At 32.8% G+C, this 27,997-nt stretch overlaps 1 protein-coding gene across 1 annotated transcript in view; it reads right to left on the reverse strand.

The window, feature by feature from the left end:
- The window catches only part of Spock3 (SPARC (osteonectin), cwcv and kazal like domains proteoglycan 3), a 439,938-nt gene that overhangs the window by 265,113 nt on the left and 146,828 nt on the right, over positions 1 to 27,997 (reverse strand). The window contains 2 exon segments of the mRNA XM_047551520.1: positions 15,302 to 15,347; positions 15,450 to 15,458. Coding sequence (XP_047407476.1) covers positions 15,302 to 15,347; positions 15,450 to 15,458 — 55 coding nt within the window.

Raw genomic sequence — 27,997 nt, forward strand, 5'->3', positions numbered from 1 at the left:
AATGGTTAGCAAACAGCTTGATTTTTTTCCCTATTTGTATTCCTTTGTATCCTTTCTTTGCCTAATTGCTCTGGCCAATGTTTTGAAGACTAGTGAAAGTGCATAGCCTTGTCTTGTTCCTGAAATTAGAGGAGTAATGCTTTAATTTTTCATTTAGTATGATGTTGGCTAGGGGTTTGTTATAAATGAACCGTATGGTATTGAGGTAAATTTCTTCAATTCCTAGCTTCTCCAGCATTTTTAATATGAATGGGTATTATATTTTATCAAAGGCCTTTTCTCCACCTATGGAAATGATCTTGTGATTTTTGTTCTTAATTCTATTCAAGCTATGAATTACATTTATTGATTTATATATATTGAACCAACCTTGCATCTCTGGAGTGAAACCCAGTTGATCATGGTGTATTATATCTTTGATGTGTTTCTAAATACAGTTCATTAATCTTTTATTGAGGATTTTTGCATCTATGTTCATCAGGGATATTGGTGTGTAGTTTTTTTTTTTTTTTTTTTTTTTTTTTTTTTTGATGTATCTTTGTCTGATCTGGGTATCAGGGTTACAGTGGCTTCATGAAAAGTATTTTGGAATGTTCCCTCCCTTTCATGGAATAATTTAAGGAGAACTGGTATTAGTTTTTCTGTAAAGGACTGCTGGAATGCAACTGAGAATCCATCTGGTTCTGGACTTTTCTCTTTTGCAAGACTTTTAATGACTATTTCAATTTCATTACTTCATATTGGTCTGTTTAGATTTTCTATATTTTCCTAATGTATTTTGAGAAGGTCATATGTGTCTAGAAATTTGTCAATGTCTTCCAGATTTTCCAGTTTATCTAGTATAAATTTTCAAAATAGGTTCTGATAACCCTCTGGATTTCAGAGAGGACTGTGTTGATATCTCCTTTTTCTTGTCTGATTTTGTTGACCTGTGTCTTCTCATTCTTTTGGTTAGTTTGGCTAAGAGTTTGTCAATTCTATTTATCTTTTCAAAGAACCAAATCATTGTTACATTGATCCTGTGTATTGTTTTCTTGTTCTCAATTTCATTGATTTCAACTCTGATCTTAATATTGTCCTGTTTTTTACTGGTTTGGGGGTTAGTTTGTTCCATTTCTAAGGCCTTGAGATGGAACATAAGCCTATTTATTTCAGAACTCTTTAAGGTAGGCACTCAGTGCTGTAAATTTTTTCTTATTGCTGCTTTCAGACTGTCCCAGAGATTTTGATATGTCGTTATCTTGGTACATGTTCATTTCTAAAAATTTCTTGAATTCTCTTCTTATTTATTTTTTGATCCATTATTCATTTAAGAAAGTGTTGTTTAATTTACCTATAATTTTTCCTGCTTTGATTTCTAGTGTCATTCCATTAAGATCTGAGAGAATACATAGAATTAGATATATATTTTTTTATTTGCTAATGTTTGCTTTGTGGCCTCAATATAGTCTATTTTGAAAAAAGTTCTATGTACAGCTAAGAAGAAGGTAAATTCAGATATTTTCAGGTGGAATGTTCTATAGATATTCATTAGTTGCATTTGATTTGTAGTGTGGTATTGGCTGGAGAACCTTTATTGATTTTATATTTTGGTGACCTGTCCTTTGGTGATAAGGGTGTATTTAAATCCTCCAACGTTATTGTGTTGGGATCTATGCAGTATTTAATGTCATGAAGCAATTTTTTTTTCCATGAAACTGGGTGTGTTGATATTTGGGCATAATTGTTTACTATTGTTATTTCTTGTTGTATTTGTAGAGTCTTCTTTGTCTCTTTTGATTAATTTTTGCTTGAAATACGCTTTGTCAAAGATGAGAATAGCTTCTCCTGCTTGCTTTCTTAGACCATATGCCTGGACTATTTTTTCCCATCCTTCTACTTTCAGCTTGTGGATGTCTTTTCTTATAAGTCTCTTGTAAATAGGATATAGTTGGATTTTGTTTTTTGATCCATTCTGTTAATCTTTTAATTAGGGAGTTAAAACCATTATCCCATTAACATTCAGTGTTAATATGGTTTGGTGTTTGTGGTTTTCTGCTTCTTTTTTATTTTGCTATATTTTATCTTCTCTTGATTCTCATTTAGTGAATTATTCTTCCATTCAACTTTTTCTTTGTGATCTTTGGGAATTATTATTTTTTTTTAGCTCCACTTCTGTAGTTTACCTTTGAGTATTCTTTGCAGTACTAGCTTGATGCTCATGAGTTCTTTTCATTTATTCTTACCATCAAAAGTTTTTTTTTTCCCCTCTTTAATTTGAAACTGAGTTTTTCAACCTTGGCTAATGGTTGTTTTCTTTTAGGTGTTGGAATATTCAAGACCCTCCTTGATTTTAGGGCCTGGCTAACTAATCAGAAGTGAGCCTTATTGGTTTGCCTCTAAATGTAATCTGATGTTTCTCTTTTGCAGTTTTTAATATTCTTTCCTCGTTTTCTATGTTAGACATTTTGATTATATATCTTTATGAGCTTATTTGACTGGGTCTATTTGGAATCCTTTAAGTGTCCTGTATGGGAATAGACATGTTTCTGATATGGGGGAAGTTTTCTGTAATTATCTCATTGAAAATGTTCTTTATGCCTTTAGTTTTTATTCCATGTTCTCTTCTAGTCCGGTGATTTTCAGGTTTGGTCTTTTAAAGTTGTCACAGAGTTCTTGTATATTCTGAACTTTATGTATATTCTGTATTTTACTGCCTTCTGTGTACTCAAGACCATATAGTCTGTCTTCATTGTCTGAGGTTCTGTCTTCAAGGGCTGAGGTTCTATTTTCTATATAATATAATCAGTTAGTGATGCCTCCAAGAGAGTTTTTAATTGGATTGATTGTGTCCTTCATTTCTAGGATTTCTGGTTGGTTCCTTTACACTGTAACTATTTCTTCATTAAAGTGACATTTCATCTTCTATAATTGTTCTCTTAATTCCTTCCTTAGATCTTCTTTTAGAACATTGAACCTGTAGATAATCAGTTTTCAATAATCTTTCTCTGGTTTTTTATCCACTGCACTCTCAGTGGGATCCTTTGTTGGTGCACTGTGGATTTAGGGATAGATTTATTGGCTTGTTTTACCATATTTTCAGAGGCCTTGGTCTTGCACATCATCAGGTGGACTCCTATACCTCTTTTATTTGCACATACACTTTAGTGTGTAATAATCTTATTTGTTCTGGAATTTCTCTCTGTTTTTTTGATGTATGCATAGATGGCAAGAGATGATATCTGAATTCCCTCTGTGATTGTTCCTCCTTGGGTCCTTGTTGTTTGTTTTAAGCTTTTGTCTCCTCACTTCTTTGAGCTGAAGAATCAGGGAATGTTTAGTTCAGCAGGAGAGTTTCTAATCTGTGAACTTTTAGCATCCCTTTGGGTTACCAGCACCTCACAGAATGGGGGCAAAATAAATTATAGTAACAATTGTTGCAAACAACAACAATAAATTGTTAAAATAAATACCCAGATCCTACTATGATATCTTCAACATTAATTGCCACCAATAAAGAAAAATGGTGGCTTCAGCCATTGTCAAAAGTGAAAAAACAATAACTGTGAACTACCTCTGGATTTAAAGCAAACAGCAGGTGTCAACTATTTCATCCACAGCAGCAATTATTGTATTAGCATTAACAATGGGGGCAGGAGTTATATGAATCAATTAGTTCTGAATGATGGTAAAAAACAGTTTATTAGGGGAAAAGGAAATGTGCTAGGAAGTTAGAAAACACTTTACAATTTAAAAAAAAGTGAACAGAAAATGCACAAGAGATATAGCAGGTGATTTCATACAAAGGGAGGGGAAAAATAAGGAAGAAAGGTGTTGGGTTACAGGCAGGGAGAGCAATAGAATTTGCCATTAGCAGGAGAAGACAAGATAGAAGGAGAAACAACCAAAATAAACAAATGAAAATAATATAAAAATCAAACAAAATATATAATCCAAAATACCTGAACCCTTGCAAGACGATACTAGGAAAAAATAATTACATTAAAAATGCCAAATATGAGAGAAAAAGAGACAAACAAGTGTGTGTGTGTGTGTGTGTGTGTGTGTGTTCCTGAACCAAATCAGTACAGCCATAATTCACACACACATACACACACACACACACAAAAGGAAGGAATAAAAAAATACAAAAAATATATTTTTTTAAAAATTCAAAATCTTAGTGATAACTGAAGGAACTTTCTTCACTGAGGTGGTCAAAATAGTTGACCAGAATGGGTGGTTATTGTTTATGTACAATAGTCTTTCCAAGTTTTCTCAAGTTATGTATTGATAGAGCAAGGAATGGAGGTTTTCTAACCACTTCCTATTTTTGCGTTTTTAGATTGAAGTTGTTTGATGTAAGACTCACCTTTCCTTGTAAGCAGTATGAGGTGATTGTTTAGGACATGCAGTTGGCATTTTGTCCATTAGAACCAGTTCAGTACACTCTCAGGTTACCACTTCTGCAGTGTTCTGTTAGGGAAGGTCCAGCAGGTGGCACTGAGGAATCAGGTCTCAGAGGCTTTGTTGGGTGGGGCCTGCTTTGGAGAGACTAGATTTAACCACCCCTAGGACTAGTAGCAGATCTCTTGTGTGGATCTGGTTCTCAGGAGCCTCCTGAGAAACATGGAGGGGTACTGATCTCACTACTGCCCAGGACACAGCCTTCCTGAGCATAGTCCTGAGTGTATTCACTCCAGCCTGCTCAGACTCTCAGCCCACTTCAGCTGGTCATATGAGACACCAGACACAAAGGAAAAGCTAGTCAGCTTCCCCTTCACTCTTCCAACTCAAATCCCTTGTTTTAGTCAGCTATTTTGCTGCTGTGACTAAAGGACCGGAACAGAACTACTGTAAAGGAGGAAGGGTTTATTTGAGGACTCAGGGTTTCAGAAGTCTTAGTCCACAGAAGGCTGGCTCCATTCCTCTGGGCTCCAGGTGAGACTGAACATCATGGTGGGAGAGGGTGGCAGAGGGAAGCAGCACACATCACAGGTGATAAGGAAGGGGAGAGGGAGAGGGGGAGAGAGGGAGAGAGAGAGAGAGAGAGAGAGAGAGAGAGAGAGAGAGAGAGAGAGAGAGAGAGAGACTCTATAGAGCTCTGCCCCCAATGAACCACTTCCTCCAGTCACACCTTACCTGCCTCCAGTTACCACTCTGTTAATCCCATCAGAGATTAAATCACTGACTAGATTAAGATCTCACAACCCAATGACTTCTCTTCTGAATCTTCTTGCATGGTGTGCTTGTACATGAGCTTTTGGAAGACACCTCATATCCAAACCATAAATCCCTCTAGATACAGTCTACTCTGTGCCTGTTTCTCTCTTGTTCCATCAGGCACTGCCTAGGTCCCTTGACAGGTGCCTGCCAGGATATTGTGGTTGTACGTGAGTGTGTGTGTGTGTGTGTGTGTATTTTTCGACTCATCTCCAGGCCTGTGGTTGCTATAGTAAGTTTCACTCCCAAGATGGCTCCCACTTAGCTCAGCTGGTTGAGATATAGACCTTATTTTTTAATCACTGTAGCATGTTTTGCAAGTACCATGAGTAGCATAGCCTCTGGATCAGTTAAGACTAAGCAGTATTTTTTATCTTAGGTTTCTTGGTCTCATGATAATGTTCACTCTCCCTTTGTCTATGGTGAATCTGCACTGACAACTGCTGGGTAGGCTTATATGTTTTCTTTCCTCTGTGTTTATTATACTCACATTTCAGAGTCCCTAAGCCATTTTGTCCAGTTAGATTTTAGTGAAATCCCTCTTTCGCCCACCTCACTGAGAAGTTCTACACCCATTGGTTTTGTCTCATGCCATGGTTCAGCATGGAATGCAGCTTCCTCTACTCTGCCATCTTCCAAGTCCCTAAGAATTATTTGAACTTTTAATATTTCTCGCAAGGTATGTCTACTGCCAATTAAGTTCTTCAGTTTTGTATGTCTTTATTTCTTTTTCACTTTTGAAGGATAATTTCAGAGGGCACAGATAACTAGTTTGCTGAGTTTTTTTTTTTTTTTTTTTTCTTTTAAAACTAATGATCTGACTCTAGTCTCTTCTTGATTATGTGTTTTTTGGAAAAGTCAGATGTAATTCTTATCTGCCATCCACTATAAGTAATGTGGGCTTTTTCTTCTTTTTTCTTTTGATATTTTTGCTTGCTTAATTTATTTATTTATGTATTTTTGAAGCTTGATAATGACATGTCTAGCTGTTATTTTTCTGTCATTTGTCTTAAGTACTCTCTGAGCTTCCTTTGGAAATTGTTATTATTATTTCAAATATTTCTTTGGTTCCTTTTTATCTTTCTTCTGTTTTTGCAATCTTACATATTTATTTTTTAAATTTAGTTTACTGTCAGATAATTGCACACTATGAGCATGAAATAAATAGTAATGTTAAAAGACACTGATCATTAAAACTAGACATCAAATGACAAAGATGCTGCTGGGAGACATAAGCAAGGACTCAAAAACCCCAAAACAAGATGGGAAAAGATAAATGTCTATCTAAATAAGACTCTAGTACAAAGTATAAAATATTTTCCTTTGGTAATGTATGATATAGGAGACATATGGTCACCAATATGTGCATGGGTTTTGAGAAGCTCATGATCTCCATGAATAAAGAAGGCACATTAACTCTCACAAATGAAAGAGTAAGTGAATTCTAAAGCCAAATGTTCTCCGTTATAAGCATAGTAAAATTTTTAAAAAGAAAGCAATGTGCATTTACAATCATAAGAAAAATCATCATGAAGAAAGTAAAATTTAAATTTCATAGGTAAAATATTTGCCATAAATTTAACTTCATGTAACATCTAAGAAGTAATTTAAAAAAAAATGGTAATTATAAAAATAATGGAGTTGGGAGAAGTTACACTGAATAGTAAGTTAAAACTTTAAATATCAGAAAATATATTATTTTGCTTTTCAGTGAAGATGGTTTCTAACTATTCAGTCAGGCAAAATGCTATCATAGTTGATGGTAAATTCATACAGTTTTCAGAAATTCTTGTTTTAAACCAAAATGAAGGCCAAACTATGGCTCTGAAATCATTGTAAGAACTTCCCAATCTAACTCATCAGGAAATATGCATAATATAATATAAACTTACAAAAAGCTTTTTATATTGGAATTTTTGCTCTAGTTGGTTTATGACAGCTTTGAGCTCACCTGATATTATTAAATTTAATTTCAAAACTATAAAAAATTAGATTTTAACCTGGGTAGACTGCAATTTTTTCTATAGGCATCTTAATATTTGTCCTCACTGGGAATTCTGTTGTCTTTACATTTTCTTTCCATAATTATTACAACTAAATAAGAAAGCCAAGTTGTGGTTGAAAATAGGTTATGTGGAAATTTCTGAGCTCCTTATTTCTTTCTTCCTTTAGAAAATTATAAAATGTATATCAAAATATTAGATATTTTCTTAACTGTATGAAAAAATTTCCTGAAATATATATTACTTCTGTTACCTCAAGATATCTAGCAGTCATTAGTAGAAATAAATGTATTTAATTATTCACTTTATAAATATCCAAGATGTTTTTTAAAAGCATTATTCTAAGAATTTTCATACTGAATTATTAAGCAATTTATAGATACTCGAAACAGAAAAATAGTCAATGTGGGATATCTTTCAAGAGTAAAAATACACATGATTTTGTATTAAGTTAAAATAAGTGTAAGAAATAACTAGGAGTGACTAAATATATTATTGCATACTTTAAGCTAGAAGATCCTCAAGGAAATAAAACTGAATTTTCCCAGAAACCTCAGGCATTTAGAAGCTACTCTTTTCTTCCATAGTATATAGAGAAATCTTTTTAGCCAATACACAAATTGTAAAATAATATTTCCATGGAGTGCAACATATGCTGGTAGGATGATATTTTTTTAATGAAGCTATTTCTATGTTTTAAAATTTAAGGCATAAAAGTTAAGGCATAATAGCTGGGTTTGGTGGCACATGTTTATAATACCAGTGGCTCACGAGGCTGAGGCAGGAGGATGGCAAATTCAAAGCCAGCCTCAGCAACTCAGCAAGGCCCTAAACAAATTAGCAAGACCCTCGAATCAAAATCAAAATAAAAAGGTCTGGGGAGGTGGCTTGTGGTCAAGTATCCCTGGGATCAAACTGTGGTACAAAAAATAAAATAAATGAATACATACATACATACATACAAACATACATACATAAATTTTAAGGCATATTATTTGAGTGTGGTGGCACACACTTGTAAATCCCACCAGCTCAGGAGGCTGAGGCAGAAGGATCATGAGTTCAAGGCCAGCCTCAATAATTTTGCAGGCCCAAAGCAGCTTAGTGAGATCTTATCTCTAAATAAAATATAAAAAAGGGCTGGGGATGTTGCTCAGTGACTAAGCACCTCTGGGTTAGATGTAATATTAAAAAAGCTCTACTAGAATGAATAGAAGCATTAAAGAGTCATTGTAATATTTATTGTTCTTTTATCTTTGGAATTTTATTATGAGTAGACACACAATAATCATCATTGATAAATAATAACAGATAAGTGTGTTGATAAAGTTGATGCATATACATTTAAGAAATTAATGGTGGTTGCACAGTATGGTGGTAATACCTGTAATCCCAGTTACCCAGGAGGTTGATGTAGGAGGATCAGAAGTTTGAAACCACCCTGGGAAACGCAGTGAGACCCCTGTCTCAAAATAAAATTAATAAGGGCTGAGGTTGTATCTCAAAGTTAATCCCTTGGGTTCAATTTGCAGCACCACAAAAAGAAAAAAGAAAAAGAAAGAAAAGCAATTGCTGATAGTTGAAATATAGAAATAAATGTAATTTATCGTTTTTAACAATGAGAAATGTTAAATGAATATTCAGTTAATTCTACATGAAAATTAAGTTCTAAACTTATGGAAATGATAAAATATACAAGTACAAAAGCAGATCATATTTAATATGCTTTAAGAAAAGTAAAAAATTTCAAAAATCTTAAGTTTTTATTGTCTTTAGTTATTTCCCTTTTTATTAATAAATGGAGATTCAAACCTGAATCATAAAACATTTATATGTAAAATGGGTACAATATTTTCAAATTCCAAATTCTTGAGAAGTGCAACTTTTTCCAAAAAACACCCTAAAGGTCAGATGCTCAGGTTGATTAAGTGTACTAGTTTCACAGAATTTATATCAAAACACACATACCCTGTATTTGCTGATAGGTAAATGATCACAGTAAATAAAAGGAACCAGTCAATGAGAATTCTGGAATATAAATTCAAAGTATATTACCTTTTTTTTTGTATATGGACAAAAATTTGATTAGAGAGTTAATGATTAGAGTGTTAATTCTATATTACTAGGTGCAAATGTAACATGGTGTAGCAGCTATGGAAACTACTATGGCAGTTCCTTAAGTAAACAGAATTACCATATAATCCAGCATTTTTGTGCATATGCTCAAAAGAATTGAAAGAAAAGATTGAAACATACTTGGATTCAGATGTTCTTAAAAGCATTGTTCAAAATAACCTAAAGGTGGAAACACCCCAAGCATTGAACAGTGAGTGGATGAATGGATAAACATAACATAGTGAATACCTAAAATGGAATATTATTCATCCTTATGAGCCTTGAAGACACAATGTTAAGCAAAATAAGTCTGTCATAAGAGGACAAACACTGAAAAATTTCACTTATGTAAGATACATAGTAGAGTCAAATTCACAGAAACAGGAGAATGAAATGGTGGTTTCCAAGGGCTTTGGGGAGGGGAGAATGAAGAGGTAGTGTAACAACTAAAAGTCTCTACCCATTACACTGGTGAATGCTTGAGTAGAAAGATACCAAGAATTCTGGAGAAAGATGGCGGTGGTGGTTGCACAACACTATGAATATACTCAATGTCACTGAACTGTATATTTAGAAATGGTTAAAATGGTAAATTTTGTCTTTTGTATGTTTTATTGAAATTTTAAAAAGCAAATAATCCAAAACAAACCAAACACAAATACATACACCAAGTTCCCAGACTTTGCCTCAGATAAACTATATAAAAATATTAATAGATCACACCTAAACGAATTTTTAAAACAATTGCCATAAATCTCATGTACAACCAATGCAGTGGATCACTTCTCTGGCCAGTGGAAGGTTCCTGTTAAAACTATGACTTCGTATGCAGAATACTCATTTAAAACACATATTATTGATTGTGCTTGATTCACAAGGTTGGAGATAAGAATGTTTTCTCTCATATGCAGAAACTAGAGAGAAATAAGGAAGCAAATCAAAATAGGGGATCTCATTAAAATAGAAAGAACAGTGGAGAAGAGGAAAGGGACCATGGGCAAGAGAAGAGGGATGGGAAAGGGGAGAAACTGAGGAAAAAAATGGACTAAATGCATGTATGAATAAATCACAATGAATTCCACTTTTATGTAAAACTATAATGCACAAATTAAAAATTAAAATAGAAAGTAAACCAAGAGAGTAGATGAATGGGGTTGGGGAAGGAAGAGAGAAGGGAAGAAGTATTACTGGGAATTGAAATGGAGCAAATTATATATATCCATGAATATGTCAAAATGAATCCCATAATTATGTAAAACAATAATGCATTAATAAATAAATGTGATTTTAAAATATTATCCCATATATCATTGAATACCTTTGAAGTAGATTTGATGGAACCCTTACATTATCAATTTGATTCAAAATTTAGTAACTTATATAATCATTGAAAATAAATAATTATAATTTCCTTTTTGAATACCCATGTAGGCTATTATGATATGAACCAAATAAAGTGTTGTTAATTTTGATTTTTATCTGATATTTTAAAAATACATATCTCAGGTTGGGAATGAAGCTCAGTAGTATAGAATTTACCTTTAGCATGAGTGAAGCACTGGGTTCAAATCTGAGGACTAAAAACTACAACAGCAACTAAAACAAAACAAAACAAAATAGATCTCTATATAATCTTTATTGTTTTATGGAGATGGCACCACTATTTGGCATAGGCCAAAACAATTTAAAACTCTTGGTTGCTATATTTTATAGACCATGGTACAAAGCAAATTAAATACCACCAATGCATAAATGAGAAATGGATAGAAGAGGAAATAAATGTCTCACTTAGAAATCCTATGTACTTCTTATGTACCAAATCTGACAAAGTAAATGAGTACACAATGTTGGTTCCTAGGGTTGAATAGAATTTCTTAGTAGGTCTACCTTAGAAATGCAGAGGGCTTCTATGACCCAAAGTTGCCAACATGCAATATGTCCCACACGGGATATAAATTGCTATATCTGTTGGTATTTGGATGCCAAGAAGGTATTTGTCCAAATTGATACAGAAATCCTAAATCAATTATTTGACTTGATCAAATATTGGTTCAGAATTTACATTTTTAAATGTTTGAAAATAATTTTAAAGAATACTGTAATCATCTTTGCTTATTACGCTCATTAAATTTCAACTTTGAGAACACCAATTTTTCCACTAGAAAAATGCCCGAAGGCCCAAGCTCTTAAACAAAGCAGCATGTGATAACAACTATGCCTCTATTGTGAAGCATGGATCAGACCTCACTGTTCTTTCAGGGTCCTGTCAATAAATACCATCTAAGAACATGAAAAACAAATGAAATTCTTATAAAGAAATAAACTCTGAGGCAAATGAGACAGAGGCATTGCCTACATTTTCTAAGCTACATAACCTCTGTCTTCAGCGTGGTGCTGCATTGTAAGAAGAGGAAGATAAACTGGGGGTGCATTTCCTCAGACACTAACCTTCTTAATTTCAGAAATAATTACAACCATTATACTATGAACAGCTTTGTTCACTGAAGGGAACAAAAGCTCTGGATGAAATCTCAATGGTTTTTGCTTTGCAGCCAGAGATTGATTGCAAAGGAGCACATCAGGCTGTGATCATTGTAACATGGGAGACATTTTGCAAATGGATGGCAGGCAGGGACCAGGAATCAGATAGTGCTAGGAAAACTGATCCTGGAAAGTCGAGAACAATGGGTAAGTATATGTCTAAGCATACAACTGCCCTTCCACACAGCAAAAACTTCTTCTCTCCCACCACTCCTTTGATCCTTGTGAAAAAGGCTCATCTAGATATAATCTAGATATAAGATTTTCAGCACCTTGAGTTTAGGAATGGTTTCCTTACCTACCTCCTTGTAATGAACTTTTGTTGAATTAAATGCATTCCAATGGACAAATAGAAGTCAATTTGCTCTTCCTGTTGAGGTTCTTTTTTAGGGGGACAGTGCATGATTAAACTCCAAATGCTCACCTAAAACACAGCTACACTTCTTGCCCCTAATTCCCTAGATCTACAAGAGCAGGAGGCACACATCAATAATATGAAACAGATTCGTTCTGAAATCTTTGTATCTGTTTGCATTCAGCTTCCTGATTATTAATCCATTAATTATAGTTACTGCCAGGTAGGTGCAAAATAGAGCCAGTACTTAAGTCCAAACAGATTCTCTAAACAACTGTTAGAAACTGCAGCTACAATTTTCAGTGATTTCTCTGTTATACCCCCTTCTTAATCCATGCAACAAAACAAAGTGAGGTACATTGTAAAGGGGAGAAGGGAAATTTAATATTTATCCATAAAAGTTATAGCATTTATATCAAAAACATTTATTAAATTATTTAAAATCTGTATCATGCTACCACTCCAGGCTCATTTATAAAAATTTCCCCTTTGGTTTATCATAGTAAACATAGAATTTGTATGCCTTATTCAAGAAGATGCATGTCCTCATTAAAACTATTTTTCAGTTGGTTCTGTTGTGTCAACTCATGATTAACCACACTAATGAAGAGAAGTAATAGCACAGAAAATTCAACGCCCAGAAATCCAAAGCAATTTATTTTTGGCATCAGTATGTTTTATTTTGCAGCAGAATTACCATCATCAAAATTACTTAAACACTTGAACACTTGAAACCATTATAGTTTCCCAACACTCTTATTATATTAGTGGCTAAAAAGAAAAAGAGAAAAAATAAATAAAAACAAGGCAAAGTGGAAATGTGACTGATGAAAAGAAGCACAAACTGTGGAAAAGGAGGGTAGAAAAAGAAAATCTGATCATTGCATGCTATATGGAAATGTATGGAAATATCGCATTACACCCCATTAATATGTACTACTCATCTATGTTAATAATATACACAATTATTATGTCACCTTTTTGTTTTGGTGTTATACACATGTCAGTAACACAGAGTAGTTGGAGAATGGGGTTCAAGGATTCAGGGGTCAGAACGTCTAAACAAAATTCTGACTCTGACAGTTTGTAGGATTATCACCTGGGCAAGTACTTTACCTCCTTGATACCTTAAGTTTTTCATCTACCTTGCAGGGTTATTCTGATTAAGTATGCTAATATATATCAAATATAATAATCACTAAATATTGGGTACTGTTCATGAACATTAAGTATTATCATAAAATATAAATTTCCCTGCCTAATAAATATAACAAATTAACAAGTTAGTAGCTAAAAACTTCTTGGAAAATTAAAGTAGATCAGTGTAATATCTGGTTTTAGTTGCCTCTGCTATAGAAATCATTTTTTCATACATGAAAGATAACTCATAACTCAACACCTTGTTATATGCAGAAAGGAAAAAATCAAATCATCTTTCTTACAACTGGATGTACCAAGTATGGCAAATGTTTAAGTGTCAATATCCATGTTATAGATTACCACCGGTTTTCAAGGTTTATGATTGTATAATAAAAATTCATTTTCCAAGAAAGTACATAAATGCATTTCCTGTCTTTTAGTACAATGGCTTGACTTATTGCGAACCCAGGTCAAAATTAATTTTTTAGTATTCTATAATGCAAATTCTTCAAATAATAACATGGGATAATAACAATGAAATAGCATGGATTATATAAGAGACTAATTGTAAAGTGGGGATCAAATGTGCACAACTGTTTCAGATTTCAAAATAATGTCAATGTTGATGACAGTCACTGTCTAGGACCACGCAGTTTGCTTCTCCCTCATATTTGTTGAATTTTGAACATTCATTCCAAATATTAAGTCAAAAATTTGTAGGTATGGCAAAACCTCTAAGCTTTCTTTAATAATGCATCATGAATCTATCATTTAATCATTTATCTACACATTCCTAACAGATATCTAATTATATTTTGCTGTGGTTTGGATGTTGAATATCCCCCAGAGGTCAGTGGATTAAAGGCTTAGTCCCCAGCTACTGGGAGGTGTTAGAACCTTTAGCAGGTGGAATTATTGGGAAGTCCTTAGGTAAATGGGGGTGTGCTCTGGAAGGGCATTGTGAAACCCTGATTTCCTTTCTCTTCCTCTTTTTGCTTCCTAGCTCCTGATGCTAGCAGTTTACTCTAACATGTATTTCTGCCATGATGTGCTGCTCTCACCAGATGCCTAGGGAAAGAGGCCACTCAGTGCTGAACTGGAATCATGAATCAAAATAAACCTTTTCTCTTCATAGGTTAATCACCTCAGGTATATCATTACAGTGACATAAAACTGATTCATACATATGTGGTACTACTTCATTGAGTATTATCTTTGCAAGAATATGATAGCCAACGTAAAGTAGAATTTTGTTGTTGTTGTTAAACTTTTAAGGGAAAATGCCTGAGATTCTGTCTCATGAAATTTAATAAACAAATCACCTTAGTTAATTATTTAATTATTATTACATATAGAATATGATGTTTCCATTCTCATTGCACATGTGGGAGTATTTCCATTCCCATTCTTATGCACTGCTTTTCCTAATTAGGTGTGCTAACCAGAGTTGCAAACTGTGTGTATAGAAATGGACAGATCTTAATTTAGTATAAAACTCTTCCTTTTGGGTCTTGCTAAGATCTCAGTCACGTCTAATTACCAGTGTTCTCTGTTTTAAATCAATTTTTACATTAATGGAAAGGAGAAAGAAAAGCCATTTGTTTCAAAATTTTGTACAAATTTATTGCACAGTGCAGGCATTTGGAAATGAAATGAAATGATTTATATCAACTATTAAAAATGGACATGGTAAAATTAAAAAACTCAAATCAGTAATCTAAGACATGCATCTAAAAATAAAAGACATCCTGACATAACCATGATATATAATTAGTTTATTTCTAACTATATTATGCTGAAGTAAACATAATTCCTACATAAATTTTTTATTTATATAAGTTATTCTATTTTATATTTTGAAGTCTAGTCAGACAATAAATATCATTTTTAAACTATGGTGATTATGAATATTTAAAGATTTTATTTTAAATAATTAGATTCTTACCCTGATTGAAGGGTTTTCCTGGACTCCAAGTGTGGAAATAATCATCCTAAGGAGGAAAATAATGTGAATTGAGTGTATATGAGTAATTAAAATGTAAGGATTTATATAAAATCTAAAATAAAATATGAAACATAAGGTGTATACAAACCTCTACTTCCTGTAATGGCAAGCAGCAAATTATAAAAATAAACAAAAAATAAAAATAAAAAAGAACAAGAGAAAAAGAATAGTTATCAAAATGGAACACATTGTTCACAAGTTACAGAAAAGTTTTTCATTAAATGTGTTCATTTTCATTGCAAGTCAATGGTTACTATAACATTTTAACTATTTTTTGGTTGTCACTTCTAAATATTATAATGCACTAATTTCAATTGCAATTCAATGTGTAATATAACATGCGGATAATTATCCTAAGCTAATAAGCTATAAAGTATCTTACCAGTTTCCAATTATACAACTTCATTTCCCACTAGTACAATAGTAAATGGAACCATTAATACAGCAGGGAAAATATCAAGTGATTTTGCAACAGCCCACAGAGTATAAATACTTTCTGCAAATCATTCACATGTTAATTGAATATCTAAGGAGTTCATCAAAATGCAATTGGGAACTTGAAAAAAAATGCACACCTAATTAAATCCTGGCTAACGGTTAAATCTTTAATATGGAAAAGAATCAATGCAATATATTTACCGTACATTTAGTAAAAATAACTATGCAACACAAAACTAGGGCAATGTTCACTAAAAAGAGCAAACGCAGCAAAGCCAAATGGACTAAATCTATTTTACTTAATCTAAAAGCCTTAAGAAAAGTAAAAATATTAAATCCATACCAGTTTTAATTGTAGATTTTAAAATTCATAGTTTAAATTAATATACTGTTTTCAATAATCTGGTATGAGAAAGTGGATCACATCATGGTAAGGTTAAATAACTTCCTAGCTTCATATTCTTGCACTCATTCAAATCATTTAGCTGAAAAACTACAGAACTTGGAGAATCTAAAAAATCCAAACAAATTCTTTGAATCTTTATCCTGTCTTATTTGTTAATGCTTCCCAGTCTATAAATATAAAAATAAAGCCTACATTTTAGTCATTGAAATAAACACTATTCTCTACTTTTGAAAAAAATTAAAGTCTGTTTCCACAGATTTTTATTACTGTGACTAATTGTTCACTACTACCTCTGTACTTCCACCCACCTACTTCAAATGAAAGAGAAAAGATGGAAACAAGAGAAAAGATGGAAACAAGAGAAAAGAAAAATAAGAGAGAAGAAAAAAAAAAACACAGAAAACATCTTTATAGTCTTGTATTTAAGTCAGATAGAGTTATAATAAGATGAGGACAAATGACGGTCATCTAAAATAATATATTCTGTACTGAAGTATCCAGGATTAGATTAAGGGAGAATAATGCCACTGGATAATTAAATAAACATTGATTGTTTAATCTCTTTAAAAAATCTCTATCTAAAAACAATGATAACATGATAGAATTCTTGGAAAACTAAGTTTTCAAATTAAATTACTCCACTAAGTATTTCAAGCTTGATTTGAGGATCATAACACACTCATGGAATATCATTTATTGTTTTGAATTGCATCTTACTGTTTAGGAATGATGGCTATCATTCACTCCAAGCATGGAGAGGGCTTAGATATCTCTGTCTTGCCTGAAGCCTAACAAAAGCTAGATATGAGCACATGAGTAATAGACCTGGAGACAGGCAAACTTGAACTGAAATATTGCTGAACCACTTACTAGCAGCATCACTTTAGAAAAGGTGATGATACAGACCTCAGACACTCATGACTAAAAAGGGAAAAATAATTCCTATTTGAGAGGGGTGCTCTGGGGATTAGTCATAAAATATGTAAAAAAAAAACAGCACAATATCTGGCATATAGGAATTGCTAATGCTTAATACCTGCTTTGAAGAGATCAGTTCATCTTTGTTAGGGTGTCTGAGCAGCACCATTGAACACACTCTCATAACTGCTAAAAAAATCCTGTAGTTTTTACATTTTGTATAAACATTCATGAACTCCTCCAAGGTGAAAGTATATTTGAAAAGAATGTGATGGTAAAATTTAACCTCAATCACATTTAATTAACTTCCTTTAGAGTAATACTATCATGTTTGTTTAGTATGGGACCACACCATAGTCACACAAAATCTGTAATCATAATGTGAAGTAGGAGCCTGATTCAGTTTTGTGAAGGGCAATATTCACGTCTGGCCATTATGTGCAAAAGCAAAGTAGTTAGTCTACTGGGCTATTTTTATGCATATTCTTTGTAATCTCACTTTATAGAATTTTTTTAATAGTTTCACTTCATTAAATCTTAGGAATTTTGCCAGAATGAGAAATAAAGGGAATTTTACATAAGTGTTTATTCAGGCATAATTTCTTTTGTTTTAAAAAGTTTTATGTGAATATTGGTTGTTCTCAGGCTTCAATTTAGATCCCAAAAAAGTCAGAGTTTTAGAAAATGATTAAAAGTAATGCCCCCAATTGGAGAAATTTAGGTGTTAGCAACAATCCAGTCTGAGTGATTCAATAGTCACAGTTGGATTCTTGTCATTCATATTTAAAATCTTATAGTAGTATACCTTGGAGACAATAGAATTCAACATATTTACTATATTACACTTTTGCAAACTTTTTATACTTGAGGAAATAATCGTCATTAGTTTTCCATAAAATATAGTTGGGCTAAGAACATTTGATATGTATATTAAATTTTTTCTTTGTATTTCTATTGTTACGTTTTTTTTTCTAGTTTTACATAAAATTTATATTTAATGTAGTACACAGTTTCTCAACCTTGGCATTATTGATATTTCAGACCAGACAATTCTTTGTTGTGATGGGGACAAGGGGACTGTCCTATTCATTGTAGGCTGTTTAGCAGTATCCTAATCATCTACTGATGAAAAACCAGTATGGATTCTTCCCCAAGTTGTGACAAACATAAGTGTCAGCAGATATTGCCAAATGTGCTTTGGAAGAAAAATGTCACTCATTTGAGGACACTGGTATAGATTTATTGAAAAATACAGAAAAAAAAAATCAAAACATCCTATAATAAAGGTCCACTAGTAGTAACAAATATTTTATAGTTTTGAGATCATATTATATATTCAATTTCATGTCCAATTTTTTAACCTTTGCATTGTTATGATTTTTTTTTCAAAATATTCAATAGTCACATATAACATTTTTGTGGGGGGTTGCCATCACTTATTTATGACCTCATATATTGGTGCTTTTATATTATTTATAGTATGTTGCTATTATGAATACAATAAATAAAGGTTTGATTACATTTTTGTTTTCTTATCAATAGTAAATAAGAAGTTTGGGAAAGTGACCAGAGAGAATAAACAGTATATTCATATGAGAAGAACTATTTTCCCATTATAGTAACGGGTTATAATTAAGTGAAATGGGTCAAAATGAGAGGTTTCTACTCAATGATCAATTATTTGGTTCATTTATGTCCACATTATTACATCTGTACTAAGATAAGTTGTCTTATTGTCTAAAGGAATTATGTAGATTGGCATGAAACTAGGTCAGAATTGTTAGGCATCCTCCCAGATTTTGATACATGATCAATTGGGAACAGGAGAGTCTTGATGCCCAGGAGAACCATTAATGCCTACAGATGAGCATAAAAATGTAACACTCGCACATTATGTTAACTGTTATTTATTATGTCATTCAAGCTGCTCCAGTGGCTAGCAAGAGCTGTGTGGGCAATAAAATTTTACTGAAGTAAATATTTAATAAGAAATTGCTAAGAAAACATTGTAGTTTCAAACAATAGTAAACAGAGACAATGTTAGAATCAACTAGAAACAATTTTGTCCTGTATTTTCATAACCATCTTTGCAGTTTGTATTAAGAAATTTTTACAAAGTATTTTTAAGCTGTAGAAAGATTACTATATAATCAAAAAATGAGACACAAAGGAAAACATTTTTGAAATCACACTTTGAAAATAAAATGTGTCAAATTGATGATTATCCAATGGTAGCTATTTTTGATACAGCATTTTCATATCCTGAGCAAATATGATACTGCAGTTCTAGGTGGGGCATAGAATTTCCTAGTGTGTGGGTGTGTATGTGTGTGTGTGTATATATAATGCATACATATATAAATATATAGTCACTTACATATGTCCATTGTATAGATATTAATACATAAATGTATGTTCTAAATGACTAGGCTTATTACAGAGATTCATTTCACTGTCTATAGCATTTAAATAATATTGAAATAATATTTTATGATTCATGTGAGGCACCTAACATGGTAAATTTTAACAAATGTAGCTTTGCCAAAAAAAATAAATTATGCAGCAAAAGATTAATAGTATTTCTTTAAAGATTTTTAGAACTACCTTATATATGATTCTAAAAATCTAAAAAACTTAGTCTCAAAGACAAAGCAAATAAATAAATATACTCAGCTATAATATTGCCAAGTATGTATATTGACATTTTATTAGGAGAATAAGCATATTTGCAATAAATTGTCCCATGGTGTAATGACATCAGCTACATACTACACTAAACAATATGATAGTTCCTTATAAATACCATCATAGTATTTCTTCTGATTTATAGAATTCTCTGATACTGCATTATTTACTCAGAAGTATTGAGTGATAGTTTATAGCAAAGCTTTTGAATTATATTTTATAAAAGATGCACTATTTAAAAAGTCTTTTTTTTTTTACTTTTTTGCAAAATGGATACCTCCAAAAGCAATAGTGTTTTATCAGTGATCTCATTAATATAAAAATTGACTCAAATTGCAAATGAGTTAGCAAGTACACAAGTGAAAATTTAAAAAATGAGAGAATGAACAACTATAAAGATTTAAAGAAAAACTTATCTTGGTAAAATTTTCAAATTATAGTTTAACCATTTCAATTAATGCATCAGAATGTTAAAAGTTATTTGAAAAAACCCACAAATAACATATAAGATGTCAGGGACAAGAGGGAGGTTTGGGGAGATGAAAAGTCTAGGTTCAAACCCAGTATCTATCACTTGTTCTAATAGTTCAACCTTGATCTTAAGTTGTCTTTACTGAAAACTGAAACTAGCAATAATGTTCTTTAGGTGTTCAAAGATTAAATTAGAAAATGGATGTCAAGTATCAGTATAGTTTCTGGCTAATAAACATTCTAGTAATTGCTATTAATAATTATAATTTAACATTTTTATTGAAGATATGAAAATGAAATTTTGAATAAAAATTTTGGTGTCTGTTTGGAGGAAGATTATTCCATACAGACTAAGTTATAGGAAAATAACTTTTTGGTATTCTCAATGTGACCTTCACCCCTGAGTTGTGAAGTCAAGTGTTTATAAAGTATCACCTTGTCTTCCACAGTCATATCAGAGGCTCCTGATTTTTTTTCAAAAAGCATTTATTGTGCATCCAATGGGTGCTAAGGAAAAAGAAAATGAGTGATACGTAGCTTGTGACTTCAAAGAGTTAAGTATCTAATGTGAAATTCAGATATACACATTATGGACAAATGTGTGAGAAGACCCTTATTCTTGGGGAGTAAGGAAAGAAAGCAAATAAATCTGTGAGACGTCTTCACAGGAAGCAATTTATAAACATGCTCATACAGAATCTAGGAACACAGAATTTAATTTTACAAGGTTTTTAAAGTATTATATAGTTTTCCTTAACTTATACGTGAAGAATCTGATTCTTATCCAAAGATGGCTTCATCAATTGCTTTCCTCACTGTATATTCACCTTGATGCTCATAACAAAAGATTAATTCTTATCCTTTTATCATTGAATAACAGTCTGGTTTCATGACTTGCTTAACAATAACATATGGCAGAATGGCATTCAGAAATTCTAAGAGTAGTTCATAAGAAGGCTTTCATCCTGCCACCAGGAAAGAAGCCAAAGTCACATGGAGCAGCTCTTACTCCATATACATCACTGAGCTCCCAGATGACGTCAAAATTCAATTGCCAGTCATGTGAGAAAATAATTTTGAACCTTATGTGATATAACCATTTTATTGCAATCACTTTAGAACCTCAAAGTGAGAAATAGCCAGCTGAGAAATAGTCAAAACATGGAACCATGAGACTCCATAGCAAACTATAGTTTTAAGCCACCACATTTTGGGCTGGTTTGCTAGAGAACAACAATGGCAGGAAAGCCCTCACAATTAGTCAATTAGTCAATACTAAAAATGAAAAAAATCCTACCAGCTCTCCAAATCTAGCTGAATATTCTTTCATAACAGGATATCTTTAATATACCAACACAGATCTTCCAGAATTCCCCTAGTTTGCAGAATTTAAGCTTTGATTCATCAGGTAAATCCTTCTATCAGCCTTCTAATGAAAGTCTGATGTTGGGTAATGACATTCACCTTAGAATATTGTTATGTGACTTTATAAAGAAACCTCAGAACAAATCCTGAGAAATTATCCAGCGACTTGGGTCTGGATATGAATGTCAGTCTCTACTTTATTCATAATTATCTAGGATTGTCCTCCATATCCATGGACTCAGTTTCTCTTCTTGGACCCCCTGATATTTAACCTTTTTACAAACATTGTAGCTTTTATTCAAATTGCCAGAATCAAATAAAAATATAACAAGCTATTATTCCACTTATTGTCAAATATTTTGTTAATCTTTTCATATGTACAGTGTGTAGAAGTAAAAATACAATGATTGTGTGTGTCTGTGCTTCAGGCCTGGGTGCAAATTTCCTGGGGTTTCTGTATTTTGTGATTACAATCCCCCAAACCCTTTCATACAAAACTTTAAGATTTTCCATATTGAGGTTACTGTACTGTAATTCAACAGCTGAGCTAAATCATGAGACACTCGCTGCTAGTTCTATAACTACAAAATGGCAATGGAAATCTTTTTTTTAAAGGTATTATATATTCTGACAGCCTCATTTACACATATCACCTGAATGTGGAAAGAATGGCTACCATAATAGTTTATCCAATAAATTTCACAAAAGAGGAAATCCTTCTGTGTAGAAATACATGATTTGATCAGAAGATTGAGTAAGTAAAACTTTGAGCGTAAAGGAATTATCTTTATGAGACAAATGATCTGTTTTAGGCCCCCAAGGGTCACATTCATTTCCCAAGTAGCACTCATTTTTCCATGCGGTGTCCTAGAATCCAAAAGAACTCATTCATAACACTTTTGTGAACATTTTATTTTTAGATAATATTTTATGCTCCCTGACTCACCACAGATTAAATGCATAAATAAAATAAATTTGTGTGAAAAGGATAGTGCTATTGGGACAATTACTCGATTGTCTCTGAAAATCTCTGTAAATTGAGGTAATAATCACTCTGAATATATGGAAAATAGAGAACAGTTGCTCTTATATTGATTTGCAAAAATCTATGATCCATTTACATCAGGGAAAAACAAAAAAAATACCATGCTTCGATAAATAAAATAATGACATTTGAATATTGGGAATCTTCATTATAGCTATAAGGAAACTAGCACATATAAAGGAACAGAAGAACAGTGACTTGGAGTTATTGCTCACTATTCTATACAGAAACGGTGCTAAGCACATTACTCCTGGTATCCATAAGAAGTAAGTGATTCTAATACTTTCCCCATTTTACAGATGTAAAAGTGAAGCATAGAGATATGAAGTAATTTGCAAAAATACATAACTTGTTAGAAGTAGAGGTGGGATCTGAACCCAAGAAATATAATCCAGAATCTATATGCTTAATCATTCCATTATATCATAGGTCAGAAACTAAAACCAGTGGGACAGGCCTGTCATTTTATTGGAACACAGCCACACCCATTCTTATAAAGACTGGCATATCTACTTTGGCACTTACCACAGCAGATACCTGCAAAGCTTGAAATACTCTCTGTTCTTTTACCAAAAAGACCTAGCCTGTTCTAAACCATACTATCTGCATCAAAGGGGGCTTATTAATGCAAGAAAACAATATTTAATATAACACCTCTCTATTTTCACATAGGAAAACAATTTTATGAGGGAAGTGTTTAATGTTCTGCATCTGTATGATTCAATACTAAAATCTTAAGACCTACCAAATTTCCAAGTATTTAATTTCCATTTTCTGATCCTCAGTATATCATCTAGTTTTGGATATAAGATAGACATGAATTTACCATATTTTCAGCAAAAGAAATTTGTCTTGTATATATCATCTGGAATCTAGAAAGAATATGATCCTAAAAATCCTTGTGATGTATTATACAAAAAAAAAATAGGCATGTGTTGCAAATGTGTATTCTGCATTTTCATGATCCTCAATTTAAAATGAAAATCAAAGGTGAAGTTGCAGTAAAGTGCCTCATGGTACTAATAAAGTATCTTTAATCCCAGAATACCTCTCTGATTAGTAAATCAAAACTGTTTTTGCTAAGTTATTGGAGCAAAATAAAAATATCTATATTTCCAATTTGTTTTATATTTTTTGATATTTATAATAGCATTTTCTTGAGATATATAACTACTAAGTTTTAAATCTCCTTTCAATATTAAATAGTTCAATATAAGAATGCTAATTATATCAAATGTAAATACAATTAAACATATAAAACATACAAATATTTATCAAATGACAACTGCTGTGGTTTAGATATGTGTTCTCTGCCCAAATCTCCTGTGTTAATGCAGGAATTTTCAGAAGTTAATTGGTGAGATTATGAGAGCTATGACCTCATCAGTCCATCCTAGTTTGAATGTACTGACTGGGTAGCACCTGTAGCTAGGTGGAGCACTGTAGCTGGGGGAGGTGGGTCTCTAGGGGTGTGCCCTAGAAGGATGCATCTCACATGAAACCCTCCTTCTCTCTGTTTCCTTGCTGTCATGAAGGGAGCAGCTTTCCTCCACTGGGCTCTTCCCACATGATAAGCTGTCTCACCTTGGGCCCAGACCAATGGACTTGGGCATCTATGAACTGAGACTTCTGAAACAATGAGTTCCAAATAAACTTTTCCTCCTTTAAGTTGTTCTTGTTTGTTATTTTGGTGACAGTGACCCAAAAACTGATTCAAACAGAAATTACTACTAAGCACTGGGGTTGGTGCTATGACTCAACTGATCACTGATTCAGAAGACTTTGGAGTTGTTTTGTAGGAGGAATTTTGAATATTAGAGATGCAAGTTGGAAAAGCTTTAGAATGCTGTAACAGGAGCTTAATGGGCAATTCTTGTGGGATCTCAGAAAATCATAATACCAATAGGTATGTGGTCTATATTCAAGAGATTTCAAAGGGAAATGAGACTCTATTGAGAATTGGACTAGAGACCACTCAGGTTCCATTCTGGCAAAGAACTTGTCTATAGTTTTTCCCATGTTCTGATGCTTTGTGTGAAGCAGAACTTAAAAGTAATGAAGTAATTGATCTGGTGGAAGAAATTTCAAGGCAGCACAGTATTCAGATAGTGGCATGGATTTTGCTGGCAGCTTTTAGTCAAGTTTATGGTGAGAATTTGGAGCAGAAAGCGGAGGTAAAGTTTTTAAAAATTTGCTGTTTATTCAGAAATGGGCTGGCTTGTAAACTGGGGCCAAGGAAAGAAGTACTTGTTGAAGAGATTACAACCTGTAAAAAGATGTTAAGTACTTTGCACAGAAACAATACCAAAGATGCTTGGATGGCTCTCAGAAATTTGCAAGACCATATCCACTACAGGTGCCAGGGTATAGTAGAAAAAATTCCTTTGAGAAAATATTATGGCAGCACCATACTTCCAAGGTCAACCTAGGAAGTTGTTCTACCATGTTAAGCCACATAGGCAATTAGAGGCCACTGAAGCCATGATTCCAGTATGCCCACGTATTGCACAAGTTGGCAACAGATCTTGGTATCATTGATGTTGTTATGGTTGTGCCATACTGCAGGATTCCAGAGTTATGGGTTCATGGAGGCTTCCACTATGATTTCAGTGGAAGGGTTAAGGAAACCTGCAAATTATATTAGTATCAAAGTTCCTAAAGTCTACCACCAAGAAGGTGATACATGAAGCCGTGAGGGTAAAGTCAAAACTGGAAAGGTGACCCTAGGAATTAAGACTTTATTTTTTGTTTTAGAATTTGTGATCTTAAGAAACAATGTACATTAGTTATTTCATTACTGGATCAAGAATGTAGTCCTATGCTTTTTACCCCCTCTTGCAGGAAAAAAAATAAGCTCTTTAAGCTTCTATGTGGGTTGATTAGTAAGTAAGAAGTATTTACAGGAGAACTATTACTATTTCCCTTTCAAAACTTTATTGTGGTTAATACCTATGGTTACATTATTGAGCATATCTATTTTAAAATACAAATTTAAGTTGTTTTGTTCATGTTGAGTTTGATTTTTATTTGTAAGGCAAATTTTTATTTATTTTCACTGCTTCTATTATTTGATTTCTACATGTATAAATTAAGATTCAATGCACATTAGCTATTGTCTGAAATAATGGTGTTACATTCATACTTCATTTAGTTTTAAAATCTTTGCATTAAAAAATGCCTTATTCTTGTTCTAGAAACTTTGCTTTGGGATTATCATATTTTACTCCTCTTCACCATTGTATAGGCAAATGACTTTCGAAGTGACCCTCCACTCAATTCAAAAGTTTAGGTATATCTTGAAGTTTGTCTCAATATTTGTTTCTTGTTTCAGTTCTTTTAAAAAATTGAAATAATAATACTACCAAATTATTCAGCATGTTAATTTTTTAAATAGTCTCATGTATCAAAAAGTCAAAGATGAAAGTTTCAAACATCAGTAAAGGATTATATAAAAGGATTATATAAAAGATAGTAGCTAAAAGTGATTCCCAGGAATCTACTTGGTTCTCTGTGCACTGGCAGTAGCTGAGAGTACCTTCTTTTAAGAAGGGTATACCCGTTGTCTGTAGCTGCATAATAAATTATGTCAAAATAGTAGCAGCTTGGAAAAACAAACATTTACCTTTCAACTTCTGAAAATCAAACATCTGGGTATTCTGTTGCCTCTTAGTCTCTTGCAAGACTGAAACTAAGGTGCCCACTAAGAGGTACATTCTTTTCTGAAATTGTGCCCAAGGGAGGATCATCATCTGACTTTTCACATATTTTTGGTAGAATGTTGTTCTTACTAATTCTTGGACCCAGGGCTTCAGTTCCTCACTGGCTCAGCTCCATTTCTTTGCCACCCTGGCCACTCCCCAGGCAGCTCACGCACATCATAGTTTCCCTTAGCATGGGAACTTTAAGTGAGAATGAATGGGTAATAAAAAATATGGTCTTTTCAAAAAGCTAATTTCAGAATGGCTTGCCATCACTATTATATTTTGTAATTAGAGGAAGCTATCTAATCCAGCTCAACGTTGAACAGAAAGACATGAATGACAGCATGGGAAGACCACTGGAGGCGGTCTTAGAGGCTTGCAATAGTAGAGGGTGTGCAGACATCTTTCTTGTTTGGCATAAAATACATCATGGTTTTAATAGTTAAAAAATTCAAGGAAAATAATTTCAATTCTTGCTCCTTTCCTTCAATATTAAAATTCAGTGAACTTCATTAGGTAGGCCTCTACTAGTGGTAATGCTTCAAAAACTAGTTTTCATGAAGAACCAGTTTTATCTTTCCAATAAACCTTTCATATAATACAATAAATTCATTTCTAAAATAATTAAATAAAAGCAAAGATATGTGACTTAAAAGTTCAAATTTATTACTACTAAGGTTAATCAATATAATATATCAGTCGGTGTAATTTTTTTTTTTTTTTTGTCAAATTGCTCTGAAAGACTTTTCAGTGGCAACTCTCAATTTCTGTACCCATTCCACACAGGTTTCCAAACTGAAAAGGAGTTCTGTTGGCCTGTTCATTCAGTAATACTGATCTATGTGATATAGAGAAATTTTGCTATAAATGTATCCCTCAGATTTCATAGATCTAAGTTTGGAGTTAGTCTGATAAATTGCAATGAATCCAACCAACAATAAAATATCACATCTCTAAAAGACTGAAAACATTTTAGGTAATTTGACAGTTTGAAAATTTTTATTAAATTATTTTTTGTTTATGATTAAGAAAGAAGATAAACTATTAACACTAGTATAGTTATAATTTGGTTGTAATTTAGGACATGTATCAATTTATTCTTTCTTCTCTTAGTCCTCATTTATCAAACAGCTATCAATCACTAGTAGCCAAGGGAGATAAATATGTTTGTAAATTGTTTACAAAAGTTTACATTGGAATGAAAACAGCACTAAAAAGAAAGGAGCTTCTAAGTCAAAGAAAGACAAGGAAAAAACTTAAATGAATATTATGATTATGAACTAAAGGAAGCCAATCTAAAATGCTACATATTGCATGAATTCAACTATATGACATTCGGGAAAGGACTAACTATAGAGAGAGTGAAAGATCAGTGGTTGCTGGGAGTTGAGGAGAGAAGAAGGGATGAATGGGTAGAACACAGAGACTTTTCAAGGCAGGGAAAATATTGTGTATCACACTATACTGGGAGGTATAGTCCATTATATCTTTGTCCAACTACCTAAAATACACAATATCTGGAGTGAACCTTAATATAAACAATGGACTTTGAAGATAAAGGGTTATCACCCTAGATTCATCAGTTGTGGTAAATGCATCCCTCTGGG

This window comes from Sciurus carolinensis, chromosome 4, assembly GCF_902686445.1.
Source record: "Sciurus carolinensis chromosome 4, mSciCar1.2, whole genome shotgun sequence".
In the NCBI taxonomy this organism is placed as follows: domain Eukaryota; kingdom Metazoa; phylum Chordata; class Mammalia; order Rodentia; family Sciuridae; genus Sciurus; species Sciurus carolinensis.